The following is a 14,911-nucleotide window of genomic DNA, read 5'->3' as shown; positions in this document are numbered from 1 at the left end:
AGTACCAATACCTATAGTCCATGGGCCAAGCCCCGAAAAAATGGGTTGTTGGTACCACTCGAGGTGGCAAAACCTTTTTGGTGTCATTTTGTTTGTCGGACATAGATACGCTTATCAAGCTATGATAGCATTTCCAAATGAGTAGCTTAGTCATAATAAATGAATTTTTAACCAATTTGGTTTCGTTTTTATATCCCTATACTTCTGAATCGAAACTAACCGCTATACAAAGAAGAGCACTGCCTTCTGTATGTCCACAGGTGTTCTGTTGTAAACGCAATGCGCTTAGTCTTTATTCAAGGCAGCGAAGGGAATATCCAAAGGGTTATGATGTCCACAGCTGTCACGCGGTGCAATGCGCTTAGTCTTTATCTAGAACAATGTACCGTTATCATATCTAAAGTTCCTAATAAAAGGGATTATCTATACTGTTTTTATACCACCTTCTCAACAAATACATCAATTATAAACAAAAATCACTCTGTTCATTTACAACATTATCAATTATAATGTATTGTAGTGTACCGGTACATTGTTTTTGCATAATATTTCATTGTTTGAATGGAAATAAAGCGACATTGGCATGGTATTAGCGTTTTCACCGTAGCGTTTTCAGCGGAAAATGATAAATAATTGCTTTGTTGTTGTTGTTGTTTTTAGATAAAGGGATATACACTGTTTTATAAGCTTTGGATATTCCCTTCGCCGTCTTGAATATTAGACTAAGCGCCGTGGCTATCATAACCCTTGGATATTCCCTTCGCTGCCTTGAATAAAGACTAAGTGCACCGCGTTTACAACAGAACACCTGTGAACTACAGAAGACAGTACTCTTCTTTGTATAGCGGTTGGTCTCGATTCAGAAGTAGAGGGATATAACAACGAGACCAAATTGGTTTAAAATTAATTTACTATGACTAAGCTACTCATTTGGAAATGCTATCATAGCTTGATAGGCATATCTATGCCCGACAAACAAAATGACACCAAAAAGGTATTGCCACCTCAGATGGTACCAATATCTGGATATAATACAGTGGAATGCCTTGTACGGCGTGATATTATCATTAGAAGTATATCCCATTCCTTTTACTTTTCTTTGCTTGAAGCAGTAGTCAAACCATGTGTCATTTTCGAAGCGACATCACTTGGGAATTAGAATGTATGAAGATGATCGTTACTCGTGTATTTCGCGCTATTATTATAGCATTTGCATTTTCCAACTGTTATTGACAGTATTTTGTTACTGTATGCTTACGATTACGAATGTCGGTTATCAATTCAAAAGACTAGTAACGTTCATCAATCGAACTATAAAGGTAATAGTTGTGTTGAAAGTAGTTCGGTACAAGTTCAAAACGCAGTCGAAGTCATCGTCACAGGGTGAACTAATAGCTCTCTAAAAAACTTGTTTAGGCCGTAAAGATTGGCGTATGCAATCTTTGTAGAAAGTTTTGACTGAGGCCATCTTTTGAGTATTTTGAGAAATTATATGAAATTTTTTTTTTGAATTATGTAAAGAATTAGTTTGATTTTGACTATGAGAATAAAAAGGCGCGGTTACCTCAATCATGTCGTAGTTCGATTAGGCATGATGGGTAAAGTGAATTCATGACTTGTTGAGAGAGAGAGAGAGAGAGAGAAGAGAGAGAGAGAGAGAGAGAGAGGCCAAGCAAGAGGCAATAGGCTACTTGTTCATAATGCCCACCGACAGACACAAACAAGGTATATCACAGCTAGTAGACGCTTATAATTGACCATGTCAGTTACGCCGGGGTCGCTCATAACACACAAAGGGCCTCCATGGAACACGTCAATTTCTATATGTGGGACAGTACAATATTTTCGCGATTTCGTGCCGAGTAAAGGAATGATATCCTTATGATTTCTGCTGGCGCGCGCTGCTGACCCATCAAATCATCACGTTACACCTTAGGTATCATCTTATAGCTGGATAATAATTTTCCTTTTACATGGTATGCGTTCGTTAGTGCCCTACAATGAAAAAGAAGACTCTTTGGGGAATTTTAGACGAGTATGTGAACCCATTATTTCCGGGACATCGGTAATGAATTAGCCATGCACGAAGTCGATGACCTTTCATGTCGCTCTTGGAAAATTTAAACAATATTGCATTCAGGTTTTAACCTTAACCTGTCAAATTAAAAAAAAAAAATCATGTGAAAACGTAATTCAGTGATCATGATCTGCGGGGTCAACTCGAGGTCACCCGTGCGAGAACTTGGATATTCTAGACGGGGTTTTTCGGCTTGCCGACTGACTGGCAATAAGCAAGCAAGGGTTTGAAGCTCCTTGGCGCAAGTAACAAGCCTTTCGTATTGTCGGGAATCGTCTCATTTCACGCTTGCGCTGAAACTGTCGGCCGGGGAATGGCGCATGGACTCGCACGCGGTATACACCTGATACACACGTACCGTGTAAGCACTGCGGGAACCAGGGAGGTGAGATGGGATCATGCGGGAACCAAGCACTGGCGGCACGGGGCCGTGCGAAATCGCACCCAAAAGCCGCACGGGTCCGTGCGCCCGACCCGCACGGGACCGTGCGCCCGACCCGCACGGGTCCGTGCGACAGCGTGCGAGGGAGTATGGATCCGCACGCAGGCGTGCGGATCTGCACGGGGGCGTGCAGATCCGCACGGAGGTGCACGACTACGCACGGGTGCGTACAGGGGCGCACGGAGCCATACGCTCCCGTGCGAGATCGCACGAACCTGCACGCAGCCGCACGAAGCGACCCCGTGCGCAGTGCGTGCGGGAGTAACATAACATAATGGTCTGACTGTACATCCTCTTGTCCCTAATAAAATATCCATACTCTTCCAGATCGTTTGCATTAATTTGTTTGTCTACCTCTTTGTTTGTTTGTTTCCTTTTTTTTCTTACAAGCTGTATGGATCCTAGATGCAAAAGAGCAAGTCCTGGTAAGAGTGGATGCCACTGCCACATAGTACACTTCCACACTGCATCCATTTTGCTTTAAACGTCAAACACAATTGTTACAACTCCTTCGTTTTATGCACTTGTCTGGAGCAACATTTCATCATTCGCATAAATTCTCAAGACCAGTCAATTCTGTCAACAGCGACTTTCTCCTGCTGTGTCTGGCCAGGATGAAGGAGGTATCCTCAGAGCTGATTTGATTGGATAATTCATCTGTCTTTGTTCTACATGACTGGTATCAAAGGAAGCATTGAATGCTTACAAGAGAGCAGCCATGGGAGCGACAGCTTTAAAATCCCCTCCCACGGACTTCGACATTAAGGATGATGTCGCTTGTCTGCATGTACAACCACTGCAGGCAGGGAACTCGAAACAGGGACATCGTCATTGATAATCCAAGATCTCATCCGCAGTACGACAGCATGGCTGAAGTGCTCTATCAGCTTTAAAGCTGACGTCACTGATGACAATGCACAGTTGACACTATCATCGATGTAAGTTTTTCAAGGCAGGACAGGGTAGCAATTGATCCTACCCTCCTGCTATAAAATCTTGACGCCTTGCAAGTTCTGCCGCACGTTCTGCATGACCTTCTCCTGCCGCTGCTCCTCGTCCTTGAAGACCTTCTTGTTGGCCTTCTTCTCCACCCGCCTCTCCTGTTGGCATGGCAACAACACCCCAATGTTAAAATTCTGCATCATAATCAACAGCCACATCAGACACAGCTCAAGCTCACATGTCATTCTCACTGCAACTTAACCCTATGGGATAATTATCAACTATGTGATGGAAACAAGGCATGATGCACTCAGTTTGAAAGAATGCAATAAGAACAACAATCTTTCTTGAAACATCAACAACAAAAAAGGAAACACGAAATAAAAATTCCATGACATCCGTCATATCTACAAAGCAATGCGAAGGTGTTCCTTGAAAGAATAAGGGCAGATGATCAAGCGGCAAAAGATAAATTTATAGGAATGTATACAGGAATACAAAATTGTTTCACAACTAAAAATCAGTGTGTATTAATTGTTTTTCATGAGACATTTTATTTTGATTTCTTTGATTGTTGATAGGGATGGGGGTGGAAAAAAACAAACACAAACTTGATTTGTTTTATCTGCAGAAATAAAAGTTTAACTTCATATCAAACAGAAATTTCAGAGGAGTCAAAGTGAAAATACTGCTGATGAGAATGGACACAGCCATTGAAACGCATTGGCATATCCTTTGCATCAAGGCTTTAATTCCATCATACCTTTCTCGCAAGCTTCACAGCCTGCTTGCGTTCCCTCTTCTCTTCCGCAGACTCCTTCACTCCTTTCTTCCTGTTTGTTGGCACTGTTGCCGTTGGAGGGAGCCGCATCTGCTCCAGTTCCTCACGCTCTTGCTGTCTCCTCGTCGGACCAGGCGAGGGCAGCACATGGAGAGGCATGCCCGTTTTCTGGGATAGCTTGATCTGGGATCCATCTGCCTCAACCGTTGAAGAAGACTACTCAGATAGTGTGATGAGAATGGAAAATAAAACTATTAGACCTGTTGATGCACATGCATTTCTTTAATTTTTCAGTGAGAGTATTTCGCGGACTGTGACAGAAACAGAACAATTATGAAAATACTAATATTGTCATAATGATAATCCTAATAACCATGAGTACTAAATACCATCATCATTGTCATTATCATTATCATTGGCTTCAGTCCACATTGACATAGCACACAATCAGGAATCGGTACCAAAGTCAGTACTTAGTTCATGGTTAAAGACCTAGTAACGTGGGGAGACTGTGAAATGGGAAGGTTGGCCTGACTCGGATGCATATATAATTGGGTTCTCTGTATAAACAAATTGTGTACAGCTTTATATGCAGCACACACAGAGGTAAAGAACGTAAAGAATCTTGCCTGGAGTTTTGACCTTTACAGATCAATATCTATTTCGGTTCACACATAATCTATTTATTGATAGGTAATTCTATTCCAGCAGGCGCGAATGAAGATTTAATGAGTCTGGCCAAAGCTCTCTCACCACGCTACTGGGTACTTTCATAGTTTGGGTTAGGGAAGGGGGGGGGGGGGGTGCTCAAGAAGTGACCTTTCACTTCTGGCCACCACTGAGTTCATGTTTCTTGGATTTCTCCCTCACCTTTTCCTTTTTCCTCCTATCACGGCTTGGTTCTTTTATGGTCACCGGGTGGTTGTAGAGCGTCGAGTACGTGCTGAGAATTGATTCACAGTCCCATTTCTCTGTCCTTTCCTCCACATACATTTTGATTTTTTCCTCCTTCTCCTCCTCATCATCTTCATCGTCTTCATTGCTCTCATCCTCATTAGCCTGATGTGAAGGCCTTTCAGTGGGTATATCATTCATAGTTCTGGAATTTGGATTTTATGAAAAGTCAAAAGCTGAACGATGATGTTCTTTGCAATGTACATCAGATGAATACACAAGGATTCAGATACAGTGCTGGCAATTACAAAGTTGATCTAAAAATATACAGCATTACCGAATAAGCTGTTATTTTCATAAGGGTTTAATTTTTCGCAAATTTTGCAAGTAACTGTTAGACTGTGAATCTGAACAACATACGAAAATGTCATCATGCGCTAGGCTACTAGCGCACCTACGATACGTAGCTTCACTGTAAATCTGTGAAAACAACATCCTACAAAAATATCTGTACATGAAAATAATGGTATATATCTCAGACACAAGAATGCAGGGAGCAAAACAACAGTGTATATTATGTATATCTCATTCATATTTTCATCATCCTCTGATAATTACAACAAAAAAAAAGAATTAACACAGGCTAATTACAGAAATAAATGAGACAAATGCACATGGAGCACAAATTGAGAGTAAGAAGTATTGTCAGATAACCAAACAGACAAACACACAGACAGACACACACATATCGTCGATGGGGTGACAAGACCTAGTATCTGAAATTTTGGTGAAAACGACTTTTTTGGATTAATGGTCAAATAATGGGTCAAGTGATGTCCTGGCCAAATCCAAACAGTCTTCCTCCAAAAATGAAGCCACCACGGCATGTCAAAGGAAAGGCTCTCCCATTTGCTACAGTGCTTTGGCTGCCATGTTTTTTGGCTCTCCTGAACATTTGACATTTTGTAGGTACGAGGTCTTGTCGCCCCAGCGACGATATGCAGAAGTACAGCAGCAGCGAATACAGCAAAGAGAAGAATGAATCCAATCGGTGGTTTGTGAAGAAGTTCCAGTGAGGAAGAGTTTGCAAAGACCAGCTCTTACGTGATTTTGGTCTGGGCCTCAAATTCATCCATGACCTGTTGCAGGACCAGGCTCTGGTCGGTCACATGACCTTCGATCTCCTCCTGGTCCAGGGCACCAATCTCCATGTCGTCATAATCCTCATACAGCTGTGAGGGAAAACAGAAAGCAGTACATAATGCCACGAGGATGGATGTCATTTTCTTTGATCAGTCAAGCTCTTCCGAGAAGTCTTTATGAATTTATAGGATGAGTACCCGTTTTGAAGAATTGTTTTTCAATGACATGTTAAAAAGTTTGTCTAAAAATTTTTTGAAATGCCCCGAGAGAAGATCCCTGATTTACACAGTAAAAAGATAACTTCCAAAAGGGCCACACATCCCATATATTTTCTTCAATCACACATAACACCACGTGATATTATTACTTTCACAGCATTTCTATAATCACAAGAAATACAGTCTTCATAAATGCTGATTCCTGTTACGTACCATGGTACAGGATATGACAAACACTGCACAATGATGCAATGAAATATACAAAAATTTGCAAAAAAAAAATAATTACAGTCATCAGATAAAGGTCATATGTCAAAAAATTGGGCAAAATGTTTGAACAGACAAACTTTTGCCCTATAAAGCAGAGAGAGTGACATGATTCTAGACCCAAACACTGACTGTGCTGGTCTCACAAGGGATTGAACAAAGGACCTTGTGTTTGTGAGGTATTCACACAGCCAACTTGCCACACTAAATTATAAAGTGACCTACAATTTATCACAGCAGCATACGTATGCCATACATGTATTACGTACCACTTGTTTTTTTTCTTTGTTATAAAATCTACATCACAGAAACTTTTACAATTTTCCCATGAACTTAGCCGTACTGCATTTCTAGCATAAGCATTTCTGTATTAAAGTTACACGGCTCTGAACAAAAAAAAAAAAAAAGAATATTTCCCCAAAAGCACTCATTCATTGAGGTCTATTAAAAATTAATGTGGCACACTGGGGGTTTATACCATGGCACACGAAGAGTTAACACCTTAAACAGCAGGGTCGACAAACTTTCTTACCTTTTCAAACCTGTCGTCAAGGAGAGTCAGGCCATCGTTTCTTCTCATGACGGATGATGTCATAGAGTAGTTGGTGAATCTAGATTTTGTCTCCTCTGAGGAATACGAATGCTGGCCATCATCAAGATCATCGCTGTCGTAGTTTTCTTCACCGCTTTCCCCCTCATCATCATCTTCTTCATCATAGTCATCATCTGCAAAGTCCTCTCCCAGCCACGTTGATGAAGTCTTTTGCCCCCTGTAGGTTAATTATTACCACAATATTCTTAAGTTTGCCTCTTATCATACAAGGCACTGTGCACGTCTGAGGTGATTATCACACCAAGCAGTTTATAAATCACAAATTACCTGCATCTACACTTACACTCGTACAAACTGCATTTCATGGTGGTAATATTTTTTTTTGCAAAATCTTTTTCTTTGACCAATGTTCACAGATTGACCACACACCAAAACACCGCCTCCTGTAACAAAAATGTATTATGGATGCACATAATTGCTATTGTGAGCAATAGATTACTTTACTTCTTCAAAACAGATAATGCTTCCAGGTTTCTCTCTTCCCGTCCCTCTGCATCTCAATTGTAAATGTCACCATGCTCGTACACGTAATTGCCTCACAAGTCCCGATTCATTAATCATCATCGAAAAATATGTGTTGTGTAAGCAGGAAGTCAAGGATATCTGTCATTAGCACTTCAATCATGTGAATGACAAAGATTCATAATTCACAAAAGCAAGGTTTGTGAAAAAAAAAAACTTATTAAAACAAAGCAGAACGAAGTCAGAATAAACAGTATTCTACAAAAGTGAACTGTTTTCTCTTTCTTATCAGAGGAGGGTTTCCCTCTAAAAAGTAAACAAGTAAATGATCATCCAGACACAATTTTTGTTCAGTTGGCACATCAACTATGCACTCATGAAAACTTGCAGTGTACCATATGTGACCCTGCACCACAAAACAAACAAAAAGTCGCCAGACATGGATTTTTAGTTAAGGACAGATTCTAAAAGGGCAGATTGTAAGCTTTAAAATGATGTACAGTGTATAACTCAATTCAAATGGACACTCCTAACCTATCTAACTATTGGAAAGAAAGCGTTCACTCTGGAAAAGTCTGAACCGAGAAAAGAGGCTCTGAAGTACAGGGTCTATCTGTCTATTCAAGCATTTAATCTTTACCAAACTGTGCTAGCTGCGTGATGAATGGGACAAAAAACAGGATGTAAACCACTGGAGCAACAATAATGAAGGGATTATCAGATTAAATTGAAATTGAGCACGCTCTATTAGAACATTCAGTCCATGATTAACGTCAACTTTCAAAGCAGTAGTGTTTTCCTTTCAAAAGTTATCAGACTTGAAAGTGAAGAGTTTGCAAAGGGTTTATCAAGAAATGAAAAGGGGCCTCTAAGACATACGGTATCTGATCTCATTACTATACAAAAAAGGGTTGTAGAAAAACTACTGAAAATGCACTTTCTCATTTATTTTATGATCCCAACCTCAAGAATAATGTAGAAGAAGAATAGCTCTTTCAGAAAATATGGAAAACTCAAAATTGACTTGGCTGACCCGTTTAACCTTTCTTGAGTCCTCACGTGAAATCAAGGGGTGCGACTTTTTGTTCGTTTTGTGGTGCATGGTCACGTATGTCAATAAAGCTCTAGTCATTGGGAATAGAAACTTTATTTTGTGTCCTATGACAAAACTAGCTGTACAGCTTTCATAGTCAAAATGGCATTATGCCACCCAAGTAACACAAACCTCTTGCCATAAAACAACTTCACGACAGCGCTAGGATTCATTTCCCCTTTTCTATTCCAACCTACCCTCCTTCCTCCTCGCCCTGAGCAAGTACGACAAAGTCGTCCTCCAATTCATTGTCGGGGTCCTCGAAGTCGAAATCATCATCCATGGCAGCTACGATGTCGGGATCCAAGTCAAGTCGGGGACCTGTGTGTTTTATTCAGATCATCAGATGGTTGAAATCGCATCAAAGATGATACCTGTGAATATGGTGCCAATACTGATACAATAACAATTATCATAAGTATCAAACACCCCCCCACCCAAAAGAAAAAAAAAATACATTATGTTTTTAATCTCTTACAATAGCCATCTATTAAACATGTTTTTACGAATACAAATGAAATCCTGCCTCACACTGGGTTAAAGCAGGAAGGTGAGACGAAACCGTCACCTCCCGGGTTAAAGTGAGGTTAGAACAAGCCATCTTCAAACATATAAACAGTGTGATTTTGATATAATTTTGGTTGCGTGTATGTTTGTTTGTGTGTACGTTTGTTTGTTTGTTTGTTTGTTTGTTTGTTTGTTTTTCTCATGCCAATCATTTACACATCTGCGGGCATTTATGGCAACCCATGTGAAGTAAACCGTGCACGGGTCTGCGTCTTTTAACAGCCCCATAGAGCAAAACCCAGACTGCTTTCTTCGAGAGCTGCGTGACAGCAGCGCTTATGGTGACATTTGGAAATGCTACCACAAAAATGTCTGGTGGAAGGGGTGCACAGATGGCCTTTACCTGAGATTGGAGCGGCCCGGTTGAGTAGTCCCACATCCTCCTCCTGCTCTGAAGGGAAGACCTCAGCTGGTAACTGAAGCTTCGGTTTCGGGGGCTGAATAACGGTATGAGGCAAATCATAACATCAAGGACAGCATACTGAATAGGACATTTATTGCTCAAAATCCTGTGATACAAACACATCAAACATTTGGGACTTATACAAGAGAAACCAATCAATCAAATGAAAAAAAAAATAAATAAATAAAAGACATCCAAATAGTCAAGCTAAATCATTACCTGCTGTACCAGATATTTCACTTGGTATCATATTTGATCCTGTTGTACATGTACAAAACCCCACTACAAAAGCAAATAATGTGTCTGTTTGACAAATATGCATTATATTGTCATTGGTTACTTCGAAATACCTGCAACCCGAAAGGAAGTTTAATTATGCAAATGGGTCATATTGTCTGTTTTTCATCATGCTGGAAAAATTTAATGAAGTATGCTTTTGTAGGTGAAAGAAATGATTTTGAAGAGCATATCTGACCGGAATCCTAGGGCAAGTCTACAATGTAACTTGTGGAATGCCACCCCTCACAGGAAATCTTTGTAGACTCCACAGCAGAGAACTCCCACTTGAAGAAAAATCAAAGGGAGCTGTGCCAGATGATGACCTCCTCATCCCCCCCCCCCCAAAAAAAAGGAATCCACAGCAGCCTACAAACCTGGGACAGGTCCTCCACATTGAAGTGCACAGACTTCTTTTGGGGCTTGGTCTCTGCCACCTGGTGCAGCTCCCAGGCGTTCTCGGAATTGACATCACGGAGATGTTGCATGTAGTCATAGTCGTCTTCATAGAAAATCCCATACTTCTGCTGCTCCTCAATGCTGCTAGCCTAAAAAGATGACAACAATGAAAAAGTGAAAATGAAAATGACAATATCTTTTTGTCTTTATACTCTACAGCCAGAAACATTTGCAGCATGGAACTTTCGAGAACTGGAGCTGACAGCCTTTTTCACAGTGTCTAAAACATTTGTGAATTTTCACTGGCATTCACTGCATTGTCTAGACAAACACTTTGCACGAATATTACTTTTGCAAATCTTTGCTCCTCACAAAATCTGCGGAAGTTTCACACATACTATTCTAGTTTTACAGTATACAATTTGTACCCTGATTTTGCTGCTACACCTCCCAGCCAATTCGATTACAGAGTTGCATTCCACATACACTGAAGAAAAAAAAAAAGTTAGTTTTATGAAACATGCATGTCTTGATATTGATTACACATACACATGTACTTTGAGACTGTATTTTCCTTCCAAATTGCCTTGAAATAGGGTGGAGATGCTTTGAAATATTGTTGTGCCTGTTTCAGGTTTTCCTTTTTTTAGACTGAAAAGGACATTTTCAGCTACATTTGACATATTCTGATACTTGTTTCACTTGCATGCAGAAGGCATGAAACTGAAGGATTGTCCATGATTTAACCTTCCTACATGTAGATGTACTTATAAATTGATGTCTACTTGGAAAAAAAAAATGTTCTTTCCATGGTTTTGCTTCTTTCTTTGCAATCTTCAAATCTGGATTGAAAGATGAATCAAAAGTCATTGAATATGAAGACTTACATCAAAAGTAGTGTTACATTGTAGTAACTGGGCAAATATTTGTCTAATAATAAAGAATATACTTAATTGTCTAAATGTCTACAATTGATGTTACAAAAAAGTACACATTGTAACTTCCTTTATCACTGCATAGTAGGCCTATAATATGTATGAAATACCCCTCACTGCCCTAAATTATGTTTTCTGCTGTAAACAAAATGCTTCACTGATGAATATCTACAAGCATGCCTAAAAGCATCCGACATAATCTCAGTATGAGCTGTGACAAACATCCTGATATGACCCTTGTCCACTCTATGCTTGAAATAGAGATCATGGGTTTTCAAATGGGAATGGATGCAACCTATTGAAAATGACTAAAGAAAAGTCCCATTTTCCTGAAAAAAAAATGGAGTTAAATGATTGTTGTTTTTTTTTCTAGCTGCCAATTACCCATGAAAAGGTTACCAGTACTTCTGCTTCATTTCATTGATAATATATCATCAAGTCATTGCAAAGTGCATGCTGTGCTTATCAACTGTCATAGTGTGTTACCTTTGCCTTGTTGGAGCTTTCCACCTCCTGCAGGACAAACTTGGAACTCTCGTCATCAGCTTGGAGTGGATCCCTTTGACTCCTGTGGACCAGATTGAAGCTGACAGCATTCTTCTTGTCAATAAACTTCTTCTTCTTTTTGCTCGGCTGCACAAGAAAAAAAAAAAAAGAAAAAGAAAGGGAAACCCTGAAATCTACATAAAAAAGCAATCAACAGATCTATGATACACACAGTTGTAAGTATCGTATGGTCAGATAGTGTTGTACTGCATCATCAAAATGAATATCACTTTATGATATAAATGTTAATGTTGATATTGTATCTGTATTAAAGTTTATGACAGAACATATAACATGAAAGATTTTGATATCACTGCAGACTCAGCGCGAGTCTAGACATTATACACTGTACAATGTAGTGTCTGCCTCCTTTCCCTTCTTCTTCAAAATACTCAACATTCCAACTGGAACCTTACAGGGAGGAAGGGGGGATGCGTAATATTGCTCTGTAAGTCCTTGCACAGTAGCATGGATCTTGGTTACGGAAAAAAAAAACAACAACAACAGTTGCTTGACGTTTAAAAGTGTCATTGCCAACTATGCTCTGGTTATGTAGTTCTTGCTGGTTGACTTTCAATCCCCGAACAGAAAATGCAGTGTACTGTGCAAATTACACAGAGCTGTAAATGTTACTGTAAATTTAATGACTGGATGTACACGTACAGTATGATCGGTATTTGATGATGAGATGTCTATTCAACTTGGCAAAATTTATGTACCTACAGCTGTATAATACCGAAGCCAAGTCGGGCCTATCTACTCCCATGATCCCATGACTCCCTTTGTCTTGGCCTTAGCCTTACGCCCCCTTAGATTAAACTTCATAGATGTAACATCGGTCTACACTGTAACATGTTGTACTGTAGTTAACTTCAAACCGACTTTTGAAATTTACTACCAGAGACGTACGTACATGTAAATTTATATAGAAATAGAAACTAACCACTTAGACCTACATCTGTACATTTTTGTGAGATCTAAATTGATCAATATCATCTCAGTTTATCTTTAAAGTTTAAAATTTTAAATTTAATTTAGCCAAGATCTAAACTTTATCTGGCTGGCTTCAGTTCTCAGCTCTCACGGTCACGACGGTGCCGGTGGTTACATCTACTAGTACCTCTAGCTCAGGTGAACAGTGAACAGTAGATTTAATCTAAAAACAGAACATGTGGCATAATCAACGCATTCAAATCGACTACCATACTATTATTATTACTCGGATTTACTGACTAGAATTCTAGATCCTGATCCGTTAGATCCTGCTGTTTAGAACTGGAGTAAAATATCCCGTTTGCGGCAGTTTAAGCATTGTTAAGAGTTTTTCCAACTTGTAAACAAATCAGGCAAATTATTTTCAACCATTTCATATATCATAGACAAGATTATTCATTAACGCAATTGTTTTCATGAAAGAAATTTACCATTGACCAACGCAGTTTTCATTATTTACCATGGCAAAACCCGGCACAATTTTCGCCGATAAGGGCGATATGCGACGTAGTATTTCTGCTTGCGGCACGATGTACAATCCCTATGCAATACGCGCGTGCTCCGCGATCTTTAGCTGAACGCCTTCACATGTCTCGCGAACATTGCGTAAGCGCCAATTCCCATTGCGAAAGCACGTGAAAATAGCGTGCGCACATGCATTGGCCGCAAACAAGATCGCACTTCTGGCGGTGTTGTTGATGTCTTTCTCGTGTTTTTCTCATTTTTTTCGATGGTAACATCCACTTTCTGAAAAAAATGGCGGCCCACATCGGCTCGCGAAAATTCTATTTTACGTGAGGATATGTTTTCAAAATCCATGAACATCGAGAAAACGAAAAAAAAAAATCCAGTTTCTTGGACCATTGTTTCTTAACTGTTATGTTAAGAAGTACCGAAAATTTCATTTTGGATGCGATATGTTGTCATTTAGGTGAGAAAATTTCACTTTCGTCAGAGATCGTGCCCATTTTATCGGTTGGTTTTTGTTGATTGCTAGTGTGTTAGTATACATGTAGACCTACAATTGTATGTGTAGTGTGCATGTAACAGTGCAATGCTGTGTTTTAATAGCTGTATATTACCGTGTATGTTGTACCTGCCGCGAACGGCTGCACGGCCGCTTACTGACGCAGTTACTCTACTTACAAGCTAGACCCTAGTATCGGCTCTACTATAGGTAAACCACTAACTCTACAACACCATTCATTCATCACCAAGATCATCATGGTCCATGCAACACGCAAACCACGTCATCGTTGTCGTCGTCGTCGTCATCCCAGTATAACTTCCCACGAAAAGCTGCAACAGGGTACAGGGATGACTTCTTCAAGGTTCAAGGTCGTCGTCGCGTCGGATCGAATCGATAGTCGAAACATATCCAACGTTAGCCCGACCAGACGCTGTTACGCTATGCGAACCTGCCTGTCGCGGCGACGTACCATGTACAGCGACTGGGCTGTGTATAGTTAATCCAACGTGAATAATAGCACGTGGGACTATTATCTTTCACGCTGCATGTATTACGATAAAAAACACGTGTGGCGAATGCAACGAGTGAAACACACTAACTTTAAGTATCTTTCTGCTTAGGATTTTACTAGGATGATTCCATCAAGATTCGAAGAAGATGAATTACGGAAGATATTTATTAATAGTCATCCTTACCATGCTGAAGTGATATTTACGTACGCACAGAAACAATCTAGGCAGTTGATCTTGGCCACAGAGCTTACGACATCGACAATCGACTCTCGAAATGTAATGACGGAGAAAATGTACAGATACTATTCATAGTCTCCTACGAAGACAGAATTAAATTGCTGTTATAACTATACTGGAGTAAAAGTACTAATGACCAAT

General features: G+C 40.0%; 1 protein-coding gene across 1 annotated transcript; it reads right to left on the bottom strand.

Moving 5' to 3' along the window:
* Positions 1 to 2,812: 2,812 nt before the first annotated feature.
* On the bottom strand, positions 2,813 to 14,750 carry LOC140234160 (protein LTV1 homolog). The gene is given in 10 exon segments (XM_072314233.1): positions 2,813 to 3,619; positions 4,225 to 4,458; positions 5,113 to 5,341; positions 6,241 to 6,368; positions 7,297 to 7,524; positions 9,126 to 9,253; positions 9,843 to 9,936; positions 10,556 to 10,726; positions 11,999 to 12,145; positions 14,717 to 14,750. Coding segments are annotated over 10 exon segments (1,476 nt in total). The 5' UTR covers positions 14,720 to 14,750; the 3' UTR covers positions 2,813 to 3,505.
* Positions 14,751 to 14,911: the final 161 nt, after the last annotated feature.

This window comes from Diadema setosum, chromosome 10, assembly GCF_964275005.1.
Source record: "Diadema setosum chromosome 10, eeDiaSeto1, whole genome shotgun sequence".
Classification (NCBI taxonomy): Eukaryota; Metazoa; Echinodermata; class Echinoidea; order Diadematoida; family Diadematidae; genus Diadema; species Diadema setosum.
The sequence above is the reverse complement of the archived record's forward strand: the minus strand, read 5'-3'. Positions and strand labels throughout refer to the sequence as shown.